Here is a 19,314-nt window from a genome sequence, read left to right on the forward strand (position 1 = left end):
TCAAAGCGTTCCTCATTTTTAAGGAAATGTCCTTCATTACTCCACAGCATCCTATAGAGCAGGGATGAGGAACCTGTGACCCTCCAGATGTTTCTGGACTACAGCTTCCATGATCCTTGACGTATGGCTAATGGGAGCTGGAACCCAACAATAGGTGGTGGGCCCCAACTATACAGCACATAATTTTACTTTCAGAGAATACCAAACACAGCTCCATAGCACCCCCACCTTTCACTGACAAAAGATCCAATGAATGTGATTCCTTTAGAGGAGAGCTGGGCCTCTCAAGGCTAGCAGGCTAATTTCATGCAGGTGGCAATGAGTGGAGTGGGGGGTGGAAGTAAGATTGTCATAAACACACATACACACCCTCTTGATTATCATCACCCCACTCTGTTCTCTGTCTTATGAAGGAAGTGAGAGAGAAATTGAGAGGAGCAGTGATCAAGATGAGAGTAAGTGGCGTTGGCCCTGCTTTCTCACCACTAGGATGTGACCTCCAAGGATTTGCCTCCTAGGGAATGCAGCCTTCAAAGAAAAAGAAAAAAGGTCCTCTCCTTGCTCTAAAATGTCAAAGCAATCATATAGAAGGGTCTGGCAACTTCTGTTTCAGTGTATCTGAAGAAGTGTGCATGCACACGAAAGCTCATACCAAGAACTAACTTAGTTGGTCTTTAAGGTGCTACTGGAAGGAATTTTTTTATTTTGACTATGGCAGACCAACACGGCTACCTATCTGTAAAAGCAATCATGTGTGCAAGATGATGGGGAACTTGCTACCACGTGCTATGCTGAGTTTACTTCCAATGGGCACCCCAAGCTAGAGAATCAAGTATCTCAAGATACCTGCATGGAAGGTGGGTTCCCCGTGCCTCCTTGGCTTTTAGTCATAGGCAGTGACAGAAAAGTATATCCCCCCCACTTCACCCCATTGCTGGACCCCTGCAGACAGAAAGGCACTTTTCACATACAGTACAAAGGATTGCTAGAGAATGAATTTAAATTTAAAGGGAGCAGTCCTAAAGCACACTTATTTGAAAGTTAACCCCATCAAATGAAATAACAGGACTTACTTCGGAGGAGAGGTTTCTATCCTTATCTAAAATACACCCATTGTTCTTCTTTCAGAAATATGTGGAGCAAAGCTCACTCACCCCCGCCCCCATAGGCACTTAACTCTTTCTGTGCCCCCTCCCATTGCTGCCACTTTCTTGTGTACAGTACCTCCCTGTTGGATTGCAGGAAGGGGGCGCGAACATCTGTAGGGGGCGCTAAGCGCTAGAAGCAGCCAGAGGAGGGGAAAATGACTTACGGTAAGAAACCAGATTTTACACTCCCTTGGCTGATAGTCAAGGGAAGGCTCGCATTTTTAGAACTTCAGCAGCCCCCTGGATTAACACTTCGCTGCCCGAAAGATGGCAACAGAACTAAGAAACGCATGCAGGAATTTTCATCGACAGCCAGTATTTATTTTAAAAAATCTATATTCAAGGGTGGGGGGCAGGCAGTGGTCGATACTGCACCAGTCCAATTGCTTCTTGGTTCCCCCACTCCCCGCGCGCCCCTCTCTACCTTCTAATGCTTTCTTTAGGAACCTTTTTTCTTTGTTCTCTCTGGTACTGTGCGTAACACTCCCCCAACAATCTAGTTCCTATTATTTTCTGCGCGCTTCCCCCCGCTCCTCTCAAGGAATCAGTACCCGAGACACAGCAAGAGAAGCCGGGCACCACGACAGAGTGCTTCCATTTAGAAGCCCCGGCGAGCTGCCTGACAACTTCATCAAATAAAATTGAGAGAGGCGGGGCCATTCCGCTGCTGGCAATTTCCAACTTGGATTAAGCCGCACGCCGGAAACCGGGTGGCGGGGGTTGCTTAGGAAAATCTTAAATAAGACTATAGGCTTGGATCGGAGATGTTTGTTAAGGGGCTCTCCCTGCAATCTTATGCACGTTTGTTTAGCAGCAAGCCCCCCCCCCAACTGCAACGGAACTAACTTCTGAGTAGACACGTTGCACGTGCATGCAATCCTGCTGCGTGTCTCCCGCTGGCAAAGAAGCAGCGGGATTGTTTGTGTATGGTGCGCCTCCCCAAAGCTAGCGCGGGTCAGGAGGCAACAAGACTCGGTGCCGTACAGCAGGGCTCGGTTATACGGAAGACGAGCGCCTTTGCGCATATAGACCAACTGCCTACACAGCTCTTGGTTAACACTGACGCAACCCCATCCCCCTATACATTGCGGGGCTTCCAGAGCAGCCGGGGCGACTTCTACAATAGGCCTTAAACACCTCTTATTCTCAGATCAGGAATTCTGCCGGGGGGCGGAGAGAACAATCAAAATCAAATTGCCCCCCGCGCCGCCACTCCTGAAAGGAATGAAACCCTGCTGGCGAGGGGAGCCCAGAGGAAACGAAGGACTGCCCTTCCACGCCTCCGATCAGGCCAGTGGCCCACCTAGTCCCGCATCCTGTTCTCCAGGATGTGTCCAGCCAGATGCTTCGAGGGGAAGCTGCCCGCAAAACAAGACCTGGAGAGAACGGCATTCTCCCCCTCGCGATTCCCCGCGACGGTATAGGCGCTGGCGCTATAGGAAGTGCATCTGCCGAGAGGTTGTCCCACCCGCTCTTGGTTTCAATAGGGCCTCCTCGAACCTTGCTTCCCAGATCCGTACTGCCGAGAAAAGGTGCGCGCGGCACAGCCCCTCTCTGGGTGTTCCCCGCCCCTTTTGTGGGATGGGGAGAATCTTCCGTGGAGGGCCAGAGTCTCGCAGTTAGGGAAAACGAGAGAAATAAATGGGGGGGGGGGAGAGGACGCAGCCTTTCCCCAATTACATTTCATGTTAGGAAACGAACGTGTGGAAACGCTTCTGTCCCACATCATCTGCAAGTTTCCACACACACACACACCCTCCCACCTCCAGTGAGGCTGACGAGGAACGCAGCGCCCCAGAGGGAGCAGCTGACGACCCGGTTCTTCGCCGCTCCTCCGGCCATAGCAGAAGAGGCTTCTAGTAAATGGGCGAGGGGTGGGGTGGGGGGGGACCTCTCAGGTTTCACCGGCTCCGAAGTCTGCCGCCAGGGTCAGACGAAGCGCGCGCAGGAGGCAGCCTCTCTCGGAAGGATCCCCCTCGCCGCCCGCTGCTCCCGCCTCCCGTTCCCGACATCGCTGCCCTTCCCTGCGCCGCGCGCGCACGCGGAGCGCCGGGGAGAAAAAAGAAGCCCCTCTTTGCTTTTCAAACCCCTCGTTCCCGCCCAGGCCGGCTCCCGGTCGTCAAGCCCTCAGAAGAGCCGCTGCTTCTATCCTGGCGCCTTTCCAACGGCGGCGGAAACAACAACAAACCACCACAACAACACAACAAAAGCCCTGAGGCGGGAAAGTCCCTTCTGGGTTTCTCTCCCTTCCCCCCACCCTGCTGACGGGAGAGGCAAAGGGGTTCAGCATAGTCACGCGCGGCCGGAGAAGGAGGGAGACGGACTGAGGCGTTTCGCTCGAAGGAGCTTTTTTTTTCCGCGGGGAAACTTCTCGCCTTTTTTTCCCTTCTCATTTCCCCCCCTCCTGAGCAGAGAATTGATCTATGGGAAAGGGAGGGGTGGGGGACGGACGGAAGGAAGGAAGGGAGAGCCACGGAGCTTCTCGGTCGGAGCCATAGACTTCCCGCTTCGCCTCGCCCGCCGCCGTCCTCCTCCTCAGGCTACTCCGAAAGGGAAAGGAAAGTGAAGCGGAACCCACCGTGTCCTCCTCGCAGGGAGACGGGGGAGCGGTAGATAGAGATAGGCACGGAGTGGTGCTTGCTGCTGCCATGGAAATGGTGCTCTTGCTGAGCCTGCGAGGCGGACGACGAGGAAGAGGACGCAGGCAAATCCACGCTAGAGGAACTCCACACCGAGCTGAGGATCCATCCCCAAAAGAGGGAGCACATCCACAGGGTCCAGGCGGGACAGCCTCCCGGTGCTGTTCTCAGATCAACGCACCGCATGTTCGAGGCGCAGGGCGAAAGAAGGTGGGGGGGTATCTATTATAGATAAGCCTACGAGGGACCAAGCAGTTCGAATTCCAGCCGGGGAAAGAGAGTATGGTTCATGATGCCAAGGGCCCCATCCTACCCAGCTGCGGAGGAGAGCGAGGGGGGAAAAGAGTCGCTTCCGAAGTGGGAGTGTGTATGCTATGGGGGGGATGGGTGCGGAAAGGGTTAAGCAGCCAACCAACGCAAGAGCGAGCAATTCAAGCTGGATCCTCCCCGGAGCCGGTTCTCTCTCTATCTTTTTATTCTGCCAGGTTCCCCTTAGACGTACCAAGCTTCCAGAGGAGATCCGTGGAGCCACGCATAGCAGGGAGAGAAGGATCTCCCCCGCCCCCCTTCTTTCACCTGTCAGGTTCCTCCTCCAAGCTCACAGGATCCTCAAGGATTTCCCCCTGCCCATATCCCCCTTTCTCTCACTTTTAGCTGGAGAGAGGAGGATTCACAAGTGGGGGGTCATATAGCCAGAGACCCCAGAGAGGTTATTAAGTATGTTGTTGTTTGCTTGTTTATCCCAATTCCAAGTTCTTGGCTTTGTTTGGTCTGGCTGCTTCTCCACTGGCAAATGTTGCACTGCAGAATGGCTTGGGCTTCTCTCCTTCACACATGCATACGCGCCCGGGCACACGAGCACACACATGCACCCCTCCAAAAGAAGAAGAGGGAAGAGGAGGAAAAACTGGATCCGCGTTCTCCTCGAATCCAGGCAACTTGGGAGCTGAGAGCTGGTTGACAACACCTCGTGTTCTGGAAGAGAAAGGCTTGCCAGATCTTCCCGTGTTAACAGAAGAGGAGAGGAGAAAAAACTGAAGAAGCAAAGGTAAAAGAGAGGGAGAGAGAGGAAAGTCTAGAATCCACAAGAGAGATAGAAACTGAGCTTCCCCCTCCTTAATTTCTTTTTTTTTTAATAAAAAAAAAGATGGAACAGGATGCTCAGGGCGAGCTCACTTAAAGTGAAGGCAACTAGGAAGCTCAGGTGAAGTGAAGCAAAGACTTAGGGAGCCAAATTCACAAATGAGCGAGCCGCATGCAAATTGGATCACTCCAGAGAGCGAATCAGTGCAGCCCAAACACCCTGCAGAGGGACTGGCTGGTTCCTGGGAAAGGAGGGGCTGAAGTAGGAACCTGCAGTCCCACCTCCTCCATTCATATTATACTGTGTATACTCATAAAGCAACACACACACACACACACACAGAGAGAGAGAGAGAGAGAGAGAGAGAGAGAGAGAGAGAGAGATTATCTCCCTTTCCCTATAGTGTTACTTTGAATGGTAGAGCTTAAATGAGAGGGAAAGTAGCAAGGAAGGTAATCAAACCCATTAGTCACATCCAGCTTCAGAAAGGTTATTGTAATAATAAATTATCATCAACAGTAATCAATACACATAAAAAAATTAACGGTGGCTGGAAGATTCCCCTCCTGAGCTATGTACTACACATGATTCCCCACCCCTTTCATACCTGAAATGCAATAAAAGAGAGCAGCTGATACAACCTGCCTCTGTCTAATTTCCAGTGCATCTGACACCTATGCCTTGAGGTTGGCAGAGGGAGAGAAATATGTGTGTATATAGTAAACTTTACTAAATAAAAGCCTACAAGGGGATAGGATAAAGTGAGTTTTAGAGGTATTGAGTATTTCTATCTTTCTTTCCCTCTCTCTCTCTCTCTCTCTCTCTCTCACACACACTGCATTACTTTGTAGGAATCCCCCTCTGTACCAAAATAATATATTCTAATAACTGAGCTTCTGACTTTAGGATGGGAAAACTAGCCTCTGCAGGCAGAGAAACCCCTTCTTCAGAATGCACGCACAGGACAACAAGCTGATCTACTATCTCAGAACCCCAAAGGACATATTGGCTCCATTCCAGTTCCATCCCAAACCCTTTTTCAAATGGCTTTCTGAAATGTAATTACAGTTTTATTGTTGCTAGCCCCAAAGGAGAAGAGGAAACAAAAGATGCATCTTTATTTAGACAGGGAGACAGAGTTAAAAGCAGGAAGACAGGAGGGGAGGCTAAATACTGGCAGAAATTTGGCGGGGTGGGGAGGGAGAGGATGATGCTTATTTCAAGAGTACCATGCCAGCAATAATAATCATACATTTTTATTTATACCCTGTCCATATGGCTAGGTTGCCCCAGCCACCCTGGGCGGCTTCCAACACATATAAAAATAATAATCTGATTCAATATAAAAAGTCACAATAACTCTAAAATAAATGTGTATCAAATAAAGCAATATTAAACTATCCAATAGCAAGAAGAAGCATCAGCATCTCTGCTCTTAATACACAAATTTATGACTAAAGAAGTGGAGTTTTTGTACCTGGGCCTCCTTGATTTGCTTAATGCCAGCTGTGAGGTTATGGGCAACAGGAGGAGAGGCTCACAGCCAAGTAGTGTGGCTGTCTGTGATACAGACTTCTTTTAAGGTGGGGCTTTTGAAATGGATCTCAACAGAGGATGTGCTGAACATCACAGCAAAGAGAACCTTGGGAATGTGAGCAAGGCAATCTAAGCTCTTTGCCAGACCAAAAAGGGAAAGAAATGAATGATCCCTGTACCAGAATGTACTAGGAGTTCAAAAAAGCTTGTCATAATGCAACTTGGTATTGCAAGTGGGCAAGGGAGCCAAAAAACAACCAGCCACCAGTAGTTATGGGAAGTAAATTGGGGAAATGGGCTCTTGTGGCTCTGTTAGCAGAGTCAAATAAAAATACTTTGTTGCATCAATTAGGAGAGCCAAACTTTGTGTTTGTTTGTTTGTTTGTTTGTTTATGGCACTGCTTCCTTGCATTTTAACATCCATGGCACAATGAGAAATTCACCAGATGAAGGTTTCCCTTGTGCGTGGGGTCATGCAGAGATGGAAAAAGCACCAGTTGTCGAATTTCTGCTTTTCACCCTAGTTGTTAATGTGTCATTTTTAATGTTGCCATTTTATTCTGCTCTGCTGCAATTTGATTTTATGGTGCGTGGTTTTATTTGTTTTATTGTATTATTTTGTAAGCCACTCTGAGATCCTTGGCTAAAGACTGGCTAATAAATCGCTTAACACGTAAAATTATATAATGGCACAGAAACTCTGCAAGAGAAAAAAATACGGCAATTCTACTTAGCTGGTCTGTGGGCTCAGTGACTTGAATGAACCTTTTAGGGAAGTTTGACTTTTCTATAATTATATTTACAGGATTATTATTTTTTAAAGTTCATATGCCACCCTTCCTCTTAGGCAGGGATGGCAAACTTGTGGTCCTTCAGATATTGTTGCATTACAACTCCCATAATTCCTGGCTGCTCAGCATGCTGGGTTGGGGGTGGATGGGAGCTGTAGTCCTATATCTGGAGTGTCACAGGTGACCCATCGCTGACCAAAGAAATTGAGAGTAACATGCCTAGAACCTTCCCCTTTTATCCTTACAGCAACCCTGCAAGACTAAGATTAGGCTAAGACAGAGCGACTTGCAGAAGGTCATACAATGAACTTGGTGGCTGAGCACTAAACAAAATGTGATTGACAGGACATCACTTCTTTTGTAGATTTTCTATAGGACAATGGCTTAATTTAGACTAGAGCTTCAGTGTTCAGAGAATGTGTTTGTTTCATTCTCTCCCTTGCACTATTTTCTCAGAGTTGCCAGTTGCTCCATGTGGCAGACCAATCATATAGGTTGTATATGTGCCCCCAATACCGGAGGCAATACCAGCTCTGAGGGGTAATTTTGTAATATCCCTCACCATTTATGTTGCCCTTTTTCAGTCAATGTAGACTCTACTACAAGTTATAGCCGTTCTGCAAAGGAAAAATGGTCCATATGACATCATGGTGACAGGTGTGCCTGCCCACCTGTCAAAGTGGCCAATGGGACAGTGGACAAAAATTAACATGAGGGAAATGGTTCCTTATCCAGCTTCTTGGCCCTGATCCAAAATATGTCTGAGTGGTCGTATCCTATTTGCTCTTAATACCAACCAACCAGCAGGACATTCAGTCATAGATCCCACATCATACCATCTAGTTGCAGCCCAAGTGGTGATTTAAGCCTGAGTTTTCTTCAATGTAGGACTACAACTCCCATCATACCTGGCCATTGGATATGCTGGCTGAGGCTGCTGGGAATTGTAGTCCAAAAAACACCAGGTTGGCTACTCCTGCAACCAATACATAACACAGGAATAAATTATTTAAGTTTGAGAAATGATTCAGTGATGTGACTGAGCTAATAGGTGAGAACAGATGCCTAATATAATATAATATAATATAATATAATATAATATAATATAATATAATATAATGCACCTTAACAGCTATGTGCCACACAGTAATTGTATTAAAAAGCACATAAACCGTGCCTGCAAGCTTCCAATCTTAGATATATAAGATAAGGAAGAGGCTATCTGGTATCTGGTATCTACTTTAATTAGGAGACTGGAAAAACAAAGAAGGCTTGGAAGTGTTGGGGAAGCAAAACCAGAATCATAGAATCTGAGCTCAGTTGCTTTCTTCCAACTTCACCTGCTAATGCTAAAAGGGAAAAAAAGCACAAGGCACCCACCTCTTTGGTCTCTTACCCCCAAAGCTAGCACCCACAACTATCTGTTGCAAACCCTTCCTCATCCATGCTATGATTCAATCAGGTTCATGAGCATCAGATGCTGGCTCTGTTGCGACAAGTGGCAGTATATAATGCAGAAGGTATTCTTGTCCCATTGTCCAAAGAAGTCCTATTTCTTATACACAGCTTTAAAAAACAAAAAAGACCTGCACCAATGGTATTTCCTTTTTAAAAGTAAAAATAGGGGGTCCACCTTTCCATGAGTGACTTTGCTGCCTTAACTGAGTACTGCAGTAAGAAATAAAAGGAAGTAATAAAACATACTATGTTACAATGTGCCGGATTGATTCTTTGAATAACAAAGAAATCTAGCTGATGGGATCATTAGAGCCCGTAAAACTTGAAAGCAGCCCAATCCTGCCCATGTTTACTCAGAGGTATGCCCATTTGCAGGTGATCTTCCTTAAATTCACCTGATGAAGTGGACTGTAGTTCACAGAACTCTATGCCATAATATACCGTATTTTTCGCCCCATAAGACGCACTTTTTCCCCTCCAAAAATGAAGGGGAAATCGGGGTGCGTCTTATGGGGCGAATGCCTGCAAGCCTCGCGCACCCGGCAGGAGGTCCCACCGGGTGCGCGAGGCTTGGGGCGGCAGCGTGTCGCCCGAAGCACGGGGAGCCCTCGGGAGGGCTCCCCCTGCTTCGGGCGAGTGTCTGCAAGCCTCGCGCACCCGGCAGGAGGTCCCACCGGGTGCGTGAGGCTTGGGGCGGCAGCGGACTGCTTGCGCGCACCTAGAAGCTTGGGGCGCGCTGAGCTCAGCGCGCCCCAAGCTTCTAGGTGCGCGCAAGCAGTCCGCTGCCGCACCAAGCCTCGCGCACCCGGTGGGACCTCCTGCCGGGTGCGCGAGGCTTGGGGCGGCAGCGGACTGCTTGCGCGCACCTAGAAGCTTGGGGCGCGCTGAGCTCAGCACGCCCCAAGCTTCTAGGTGCGCGCAAGCAGTCCGCTGCCGCACCAAGCCTCGCGCACCCGGTGGGACCTCCTGCCGGGTGCGCGAGGCTTGGGGCGGCAGCGGACTGCTTGCGCGCACCTAGAAGCTTGGGGCGCGCTGAACTTAGCACGCCCCAAGCTCCTGGTAGAGTGCAGCGATCCGCTAGCCCTGGGAGAGCCCAGCGGCTCTCCCAAGGCTAGCGGACTGCTTGCGCGCACGCAGAAGCTTGGGGCGCGCTGAGCTCAGCGCGCCCCAAGCTCCTGGTGTAGCGCAGCGATCCGCTAGCCCTGGGAGAGCCCCGCGGCTCTTCCAGGGCTAGCGGACTGCTTGCCAGCACGCAGAAGCTTGGGGCGCGCTGACCTCAGCTTGCCCCAAGCTTCTGGATTAGCGCAGGGGTCCGCTAGCCCTGGGAGAGGCGCCCGGCTCTCCCACGCTAGCGGAGACCTTGCCGGCATGCAGAAGCTTGGGGCGCGCTGAGCTCCGCACGCCCCAAGCTCCTGGTGTAGCGCAGCGCACCTGGGGGGGAAATAAAATTTTTTTCCTTTATTTCCCCCCAAAAAATCTAGGTGCGTCTTATGGGCCGGTGCGTCTTATGGGGCGAAAAATACGGTATTTGTTGGTAAGCAAGGTGTCACAAGAATCTGTTGCTTTTGCTGCAACAGACAAGCATGGCCACTTATTTCAGGGGCCTTGCTTCCAAATAAGTGGACATGTGTCTGTAGCTTATGGCTCCCCCCCCCCCCCGACTTTGAATTCCCCGCCTGCATTCCAGCTATGCTGCCCACAGTGAAATATATTGAAACATTTGCATTCATCCAGATCATACTCCCAAATGTGTGCTAAAAGCAAACACATTAAGATGTATCATACTGACATACAATGAGACTGAACAATAGACTCCAGTCTATGCTGCTTGTAAATTGAAATCTGGTCTGGTGTCTGCTTTGCGCTCTCTCTCTCTCTCTGTGTGTGTGTGTGTGTTTGTGTGTGTGTTTGTGTGATGCAGGTATAGGATGGAAAATTAGTATCCATAGAGTATCTGGAAAGAGTTAATCATTCCTGCATCGCTCATTTGGGAAATGTGGAAGTTGGTGGTAGTGGTGGACAAGGAGGGGGCCTCTATCCAACAAGATAATGAGCATTTGGGATGAAAGAAGTTGCTGCTGACTCCATTCTGATCATTGTAAGACTGTCCTTCCTCTAAGACATAATGAAAAGGAAGCTCCTCGACTCTTAGTGCTGCATTTCAGAGATTTGGAATACTATACAGTGAACTTGGAGGTGTGCATTGTAATCCTGCCTTAGGTAGACTTTTGTCATTTCCTCTTTTCCACCCTAAACCTCTCCAAAATTAAATTAAAGTACAATTTAACACATACATTTATAAGTTTGCATTTCAAAAGAAGGCTCCCGGTGAGAGACAATCTGCCTTTCTTTCTATGGGATGCTCAAAAGCAGCTCAAGAGACTTGTGTCACAGAAACCTTAGCATCTCTCACTTAAGTGCAAATGTTTTTATGGAAGCCCCCAAACACAACATCAATTTCCATCTCTCCCACCACAAGCTTTCAAACTGCAGTTGTGAATTGCTGGGGAATTTCTACCTCCTCTCACTATAAGCACCATTATGTGAGTGCTATTTAGATGGAACAGAGGCAGTTGCCTTAGACCATTTCAGTTTATTGGCCCATGTGGCTAAGCATTGTCTAGCATGACTTGAAGCAGTTCTCCTGGGTGTCAGATGGGAATCTGCCCTACCTAGATGTTGTGGGTAGAAACGAACTTCTGCAGACAAGACATGTATTCTACAATTAAGCTACGGCTCTTCCCCTAGCTATAAATGGTTTGTACATGTAGCATCACTATGGGCTGTGATGAAGTCCATTGTCCTATTCCCCTTTTTTAGATACAATTTATTAATTTTATAATAACAAAAAACAAATATCATAATCAAAATTTTAACTCATATATCTTAATTGACTTCCCTCCACTCCCCGTCCTGGTTCCATTATTTTACACTTATTCATACATGTCCATAGAACATTATATCTTAACAGTCCAAATTTTAAAACCTTAATCATGTTGTTACAAGTGATCATGTTGTTAGAAATGCATTGGTGGTTCAGTGGTAGAATTCTCGCCTGCCTGCCTTTGTCCTATTCCTATGAGTTTGTGTCTGAGAGAGAGAGAGACAGAGAGAGAGTGACAAAATAGTATTAATGGGGGGGGGGGAGAAAGAATCCTGATTTGGGCGCTCATGTCTGCTATGGACACCTGAAAAGATGCTTCTACTGAAGGAGCTTTCCTTGGAGTGCAAACTTCAGGTGTGATCCCTCTAAACTGGATTCGGACTGTGGGAAGAGAAAGAAGGTTAAAGCTCTCCACAAGGATCCTGATCTGGATCAGGAGCCCCTACCTGGCACTTATACTTCACTAGTTCAACCATAGTCTGGATCCATAATTACCGGTATTTTAAAAGTGTATTTCTTTTCAAAAATAAGGTCTTCAAAGGATGAGTGTTCCTGGCTTTCACTACTCAAGTGCATAACACCCATCCAGCTCCTTAAAACTCGACCATCCTTCAGATGTCCCAACAGTTCAGAACTTCCTTTTTGACCTTTTAATTTCTTCAAGGGCTGTGCATGCTTCCTCTCCAGCACCAGAGCATTCAGTACTCTGCATGCAATGAGCTTATGTTCCATCACAAGGTTTGTTTCCCCAGCCACAAGGCCATACACCCATTTCCATTATCATAGGGTAGGAGATTCTGCTACTGGTACTAGGAGGCCACATCAAGCATGGCAATTAGTTACTTAGATAGATAGTAATTTGTTAGTCTCAGCTTTTAAAAGTCATAAACGGTAACCTTTTTGGGAAATTAAAAGAAACCCTCAGAAAAAGCATTCTGTTATGAACCTTATACTATTAGTTGCAATTATACTAAATAGTTCTGCAGTAAATCTAGTCCTGGCAGAAGCTCATGTGGCCTTATTGCTTTGGCCTTCCTTAAGAGTGCCTGGCCTGGCCAGCCATGAAACGGTGTATGAGTGAAAATAGGAAAAGGGGCTCTGATTTTGACGATGACTATATACAAATAAAAATGTTTATAAAAAATAAATTAGAACCAAAAGTGTGAGGCAGGCTATAAATACATCAAGGCGTTTCTGGTGACACCATAAAGCACTGGGACTTCACTCTGCCTTTGTTTATTGGATGTCAGTGGCTTTATTTACTGCTCTGTAATTCATGGGTGAATCATATATTTAGCAGCACCATCAAGTCAAGAAAAGGCATGATTTCAAGTGTGTTTTCCCTCTCTTGGGTACACCAGCAGACAGTGTTTATGCAGTGCTGTTCAGAGGGATTTCCTCTTAAAGTTTGTGTGTGTGTTTGTGTGTGTGTAAAGGAGAGTAAGTGAGTGTACAGGTTTGCCATATTAAGAAAAAAAATCACTGTAAAATGAGTCCATTCTACTGAGAATTTCTTTCATGCTTCTCTCTTGCACTATTTCATAACAACAAAGATGTCCTGCAAATGATGGAAGTGTGTGTGGGAAAGGTGACCATAAAAATGTGCTGAGCTGAGTGTGTGTGTGCGCACACTCGTTTAAACTTTCCATTTATTTTTCGTGGCTAGCTTTGTCCTACCTTTCTCGCTGTTGGCACATGCTTTCTCTAGAGCAGTGTTTCCCAACCTTTTTTGGGCAAAGGCACACTTGTTTGATGAAAAAAATCTCGAGGCACACCACCATTACAGCCCCGTGACGTCAGCGCGCAGCGTCACGCCGGGAGGGACGCACGAAAGTGTAAGTTTCAATTTTTTTCCCTCCCCCTTGCTGGGGAACCTCCAAGCTTTGGGGGTGGGGGGGGGGAGGAGGCAGCAAAGCGAGGCAGGAAGGAGAGCGCGGCTTGGCTGGGTGAGCTTTGGCAGGGGCAGGGAATGAGAGCCGCGAGGCGGGCGCTGCGGACGGAGGCGCTGCCCGCCGAGCTCGCAGGCAGCCAGGCAGGCAGACGGCGAGAGCCCCGCTCTGGGCGGCCTCTCCTCGCTGCCGCTGCCCCGCCTCTCGCCGCCCGACTCGCCCGCCTCCCTCCAGGCAACATCTCGCGGCACACCAGGCAACATCTCACGGCACACTAGTGTGCCGCGGAACAGTGGTTGGGAAACACTGCTCTAGAGCAGCTACCTTGCCCCCTTGGCAGGGCTCCTGTGCCTTGTCTGCCTGCAGGTCAGGCAAAAATCCAACAGCAGCTGCTTTCCTTGCCTCTGCAATTGTACTGTGGAGAGGCAGCTGTCATGATGAGACTGGGGGAAGGCCGTGTCCTGATTGGTTTATTGGCTGCTGGTGTCACAGTGGTCCCAACATTCCAACAGAGAGGAGATGGGCAAAAAAAACCATTGGTCTATTGGCTGCTGCTATCACAATAGTCCTTTATTCTGCCTTGAGAATGATAATAATTACAGCTGTTCCTTGAGGCTCAAGACAATGTTGGGGGAGGGGGTTGTCCTCATAGTTGAAAGGGTTTACAGCAGACTTCTCCAGCCTTGTTTTCTCCAGACATTTTGGACTACAGGTCCCATCATCCCTTGACTATGTCTGTGCCTCGCTTTGCACATTTGCACAATTTTGCCCTCACACTCATGACAACCGCTTTTGTCTTGAAGGAAGAGGAGGTGGAATTGCTGGCAGCCTGTAGCTGTTTTGTGGCTCACTGGAGAGCTTCAGTCCCTTGGGGCTTGTCAACCTGGCACCTTCCATGACAGTGCTGACCATTCATTGTACAGAATTAACATTTATGTCATGGTTTCTCGCGCACTGGAAACCGGAATTAGAGAAAAGGGGTCACTCGTTCAGATATAGCAATTAACAGAACTTCGTTTTGATTTGTAACGGGAGAGAACTTTAAAAAATATTTCTCATATAAGGTCATTAAAATCTGATCTGATGGAGCAAAATAAAATAGGGGGAAACTGGTCATTTAAGTTAGGGCTGAGCCACATCTTTCCCAGGTTTGCTTTTTGCCTCAAAAAGGCAATTCTGGAGAGGTTTCCCAACACCTAAATCCAAATTTTATTATGATTGCTCGAAGTCAAATTTTCCCCGACCTTTTGAAACTGTGTGGTACCATTTTCGTTCTCAATCTCTTTCCTCCTTGAAGGATTCTAGCCAATCAGCAATTTCAGCCAATCACAAATCAATACTGGATCTGTAAATTAAGTATTCAGATGTGCCTATTGTTGATTTCATTAATGACAAATTAAGCTCATTTTCATTGAAAGTCAATGCCGTCTATACTCCCCAGGGCACAAGAATGGACAATGTGTATGGTGGTCCTAGGCTGCCCAGACAACAAGACCTCCCTTAGTCTTGCTGATGAGGTCCAAAGGAAAGCAGAGCTATACATTTGGCACCAGCTTGGCTCAGGAGCTGCCAGAAGGAGGTACACAAGTGCCATCAAACTGCCTTAGGGACTCCACTGCGTGGAATAAGCATTCCTTCAAGGAAGATCATAAGAAGAGTCCTGCTGCATCAGACCAAATTCCAGTCCAGCATCCTGTTTGCTCAATGTTCAACCACCTGCCCCTTGGGAAGCTAACTAGCAGAATAGCAGGGCTCTAGCACTCTCTCACTTGACCCAAGGCAAATGGCATTCAGCCTCTGACCCTGGATGTAGGATAATGCCACCTCAACTAGCAGGCATTCATTCTGGTGGTTCCTTCATTGCGAGAAGTGAGGTTACAGCAGGCATAGGCAAACTCTGGCCCTCTAGGTGTTTGGGACTACAGTTCCCATCATCCCTGACCACTGGTCCTGTTAGCTAGGGATGGTGGGAATTGTAGTCCCAAACATCTGGAGGGCTGGAGTTTTCCTATGCCTACGCCTGGTTTACAGGGAACCAGGCAGAAGGACTTCTCGGTACTGGTGTCCACCCTGTGGAATGCCTCCCATCAGATGTCAAGGAAATAAACAACTCTCTGACTTTTAGAAGACATCTGAAGGCAGCCCTGTTTAGGGAAGTGTTTGATGAATTTATCGTGTTTTAATATTCTATTGGGAGCCGCCCAGAGTGGCTGGGGAAACCCAGCCAAATGGGAGGGATATACCGTATTTTTTGCTCTATAAGACTCACTTTTTCCCTCCTAAAAAGTAAGGGGAAATGTGTGCTTGTCTGTCTTATGCAGCGAATGCAGGCTTCACAGCTATCCCAGAAGCCAGAACAGCAAGAGGGGATTGCTGCTTTCACTGTGCAGCGATCCCTCTTGCTGTTCTGGCTTCTGAGATTCAGAATATATATTTTTTCTTGTTTTCCTTCTCCCAAAACTAGGTGCATCTTGTGGTCTGGTGCGTCTTATAGAGCGAAAAATATGGTAAATAAATTATTATTATTATTATTATTATTGTTGTTGTTGTTGTTGTTGTTGTTGTTGTTGTTGTTGTTGTTGTTGTTGTTATTGCTTTATGCACCATGGCTTTATCCAATCTAAGGTAGAATATCCCAATGCAGATTATCCTTCTGGAAAGCCTGAATAACCAAAACCTAGACCTTTTTCTGCCCACCCATTTTTCCAGATTCACAAAGTTTAAAGCAGGTGCGTGCATGCTTGTTGTCATTTATGATGGTGGTGGTGGTGGTGGTGTGGATATAAGGTCCCCCCCCCCCCGCCTCCAAAGCAAATGCTTCTCTCTTCTGACAAATCTGTCTCAGAGTGACAGGATCTCCACTGGGAACATCTCACACATTGAGAAAACCAGCTGTATCAACGAGAAAACCGACAGACACCTAAACCTCAGGCTAGGGAACAAGGCTTTTAAATGCTCGGCAGCTGAGAAAATTGGTAAGCAGAAACAGGGGATGGGTAGGAATAACAACTCCCCTGAAAATCTGTAAAACAACAGGCAAGACTGAACTGTTCCTAATGCAGGTGTGGTATAGACATATTAAATGGTGTGGACAAATGCTCCGGTGACTGTTCATAGCTCCAAGGAAAGTTATGTAGTGCATGAGGTTTAAAGTAGGCCTACATATGCTCACAGTCACACTCCTTTGCTTATACATCCGTTCAGGCACAAAAGCTCCTCTAGGTGCTTATCTCCGCCACTGTCAACCGGAGATGTTGACAAAAGCAAACAAGAAAAGGCAAGAAGAAAGCAAGCTCAGAGGCAGCTGGCTTGGAAAGTATCTAATTTGATGCCATTCCCTTTCAACTTGCATTCTGTTGAAAAAAAATAAAGGCCTTTGCACTCACAGAACTCCCTTGATTTCCATCTTTGCTTCTAATGAATACTGTATATATAGATCTATCTATCTATAATATATAGACGCCACCCTCCTCTTCCTCACCCATCCAGGCCTCCACTTTCTCAGTTTTGCTGCTCAATATCCTTCAGCAAGAGATGCCAAAGATGGGACCCACCCAGGGTCATTTACATGCCCAACATGTTTTCCAATTGCGGTGCTATGTTCCCAAGTTACCCATACTGGCATAATCTCATCACAGCTTGATTATGAGTGTAAGTAACGTGGGTGGTGTAAGTAACGTGGGTGGCGCTGTGGGTTAAACCACAGAGCCTAGGACCTGCCGATCAGAATGTCGGCGGTTCGAATCCCTACGACGGGGTGAGCTCCTGTTGCTCGGTCCTAGCTCCTGCCAACCTAGCAGTTCAAAAGCACTTCAAAGTGCAAGTAGATAAATAGGTACCGCTCCGGCAGGAAGGTAACCAGTGTTTCCGTGCGCTGCTCTGGTTCTCCAGAAGCAGCTTAGTCATGCTGGCCACATGACCTGGAAGCTGTACGCTGGCTCCCTCGGCCAATAAAGCGAGATGAGCACCGCAACCCCAGAGTCGGTCAGGACTGGACCTAATGGTCAGGGGTCCCTTTACCTTTACCTTAAGCATGAACCAATTCAATGCCCATGATATACAGTGGTGCCTCGCAAGACGAAATTAATCCGTTCCTTGAGTCTCTTCGTCTAGGGTTTTTTTCGTCTTGTGAAGCAACCCTATTAGTGGCTTAGCGGATTAGCGCTATTAGCGGTTTAGCGGCTATTAAAGGCTTAGCGGCTATTAAAGGCTTAGCGGATTAGCGGCTAAAAGGCTATTAGCGGCTTAGAAAAAGGGGGGAGCGGAAAAAAATCGGAACACTCGCAAGACGTTTTCATCTTGCAAAGCAAGCCCATAGGGAAAATCGTCTTGCGAAGCAGCTCAAAAACGGAAAACCCTTTCGTCTAGCGGGTTTTCCGTCTTGCAAGGCATTCGTCTTGCGGGGCACCACTGTACCAGTTGATCGATATCAAATAAGATCACATCACATCAGTATGGTTGTCTGAACAGAGTCAGAATTTCATTTCATTTCATTTTTGCAAACTTCTAGTCCTCATGGTTACTGGATGAAAACTGATGAAATTAGGATAGATTCTGAAATACAGTATCTTTCAGGGACTTTTCAGATGTCAGGGGGTTAAAAATATCTACATTTAGAATGGGCCTCTGTACCACCAACACTACCACCCTCAGCATTTCTCTTTATATGGCCCTTAGTTCATTGGTAATGATATTTATTACCTCCAAATCTTCATCTCTTGGTCAGTTTCTAATCCAGCTCATGATTTTCCAATTCTCACCCTCTAAATAATGCAACCAAAGAAATTGTAGAAACTGTATTATGCAGCGATCTAATTTGGCACGCCAGCCTTAGAATAACACAATTTGGGTATTTGGGATGTAACATTCCAATTTTTCTTGCCTATGCTGAAGAGAGATTGTGAATATTTTCTTTAGATGTAGAATTTGTGCATTAATAGTGTATGAAATTATAATATGGCCAGTTGCAAAGAAACACAAACAGGAGTGGACATCAAATGAGGGCCTCGGCTGCACAAAGATTATTATACATAGTCATCACTTTTTAAATGGCTGCTCAGAGATGTATTCTGCTTCTTTCCTTCTAAGGAAATGAAGATCTGTCCCTCCCAAAGGGCTCTAGTTAGCAGGGTGTGCAAATTTAGTTATATTGACTCAGTAAAATTAGTGGGACTCTCTAATTTAATTGAGACATGTTCAGACAAAGCTGGCTGCTTCTCCAGAAACACCAGGAGTCCGTTGTGCATCTGTCATCAAAGCTAGAATGGAAAAAGCTTCACATACATTGTCTTAGTAGTTCTGAGTCTGTCAGCAGCTCTGTATGGTAGGAGGGCAGGGCTGGGGGTGGGGGTGGTTAAGGCTCAGGGGGCATAGCTTGCAAAAAGCCATTTAATGAGCAAGGCCTAGGCCCTGGTTTGCTCAGAAACCCATTGGACAGTGGCCACATTTGCACAAAGTCTTTAAAGCAGTGTGGTACCACTTGGAATATCCATGCCTTTCCCCAAAGAATTCTGGGAACCACAGTTTGTTTAAGGGACTGAGAGTTGTTAGGAGCTCCCCTTTTCCCTTCCCAGGGGTGCAGTCCCCAGAGTTCCCTATGAAGAGGGACAGATACCACTCTGAGGAAAATAGGGGTCTCTCAACAACTCTCAGCACTGCTAACTACAGCTCCTTGAATTCTTTGGGGAAAGCCGTGCCTGTTCAAAGTGGTATTATTGAGGTTGAATGTATGGGGTTAATGCAATGGGGTGTGTGAATGTGCTCAGGAGGAACCATAGCTCACTGTTAGAACCCATACTTCATATGCAGGAGGCTTTGGTTTCCATTCTTGGTCTCTCCAGGTAAGAGAATCAGGCAGCAGGTGACAGGGGTAACCTCTACCCAGG

The 19,314-nt window shown here is 47.3% G+C and overlaps 1 protein-coding gene and 1 long non-coding RNA gene across 32 annotated transcripts in view; one reads left to right on the top strand and one right to left on the bottom strand.

The window, feature by feature from the left end:
* Positions 1 to 19,314, bottom strand: part of NRXN3 (neurexin 3) — a 1,270,857-nt gene that overhangs the window by 441,576 nt on the left and 809,967 nt on the right. For 2 of the 31 annotated variants that reach the window (XM_081172121.1, XM_081172124.1), the window contains exon 1: positions 3,727 to 5,180. The exons of 26 other annotated variants lie outside the window; for them this stretch is intronic. In XM_081172121.1, the coding sequence (XP_081028247.1) occupies positions 3,727 to 3,973 (247 nt within the window). In that variant the 5' untranslated portion in view covers positions 3,974 to 5,180. Of the gene's footprint in view, positions 1 to 3,726; positions 5,181 to 19,314 lie in introns of those variants that run through there. 3 more of the 31 variants (XM_081172119.1, XM_081172118.1, XM_081172123.1) reach the window with 2 other exon arrangements.
* On the top strand, positions 16,059 to 16,819 carry LOC308575975. Its single transcript, XR_014002992.1, has 2 exons — positions 16,059 to 16,158; positions 16,275 to 16,819. It is a non-coding gene; the product is annotated as an uncharacterized lncRNA (long non-coding RNA).

This window comes from Podarcis bocagei (assembly GCF_964188305.1).
Source record: "Podarcis bocagei genome assembly, chromosome: 1".
NCBI classification, from domain to species: domain Eukaryota; kingdom Metazoa; phylum Chordata; class Lepidosauria; order Squamata; family Lacertidae; genus Podarcis; species Podarcis bocagei.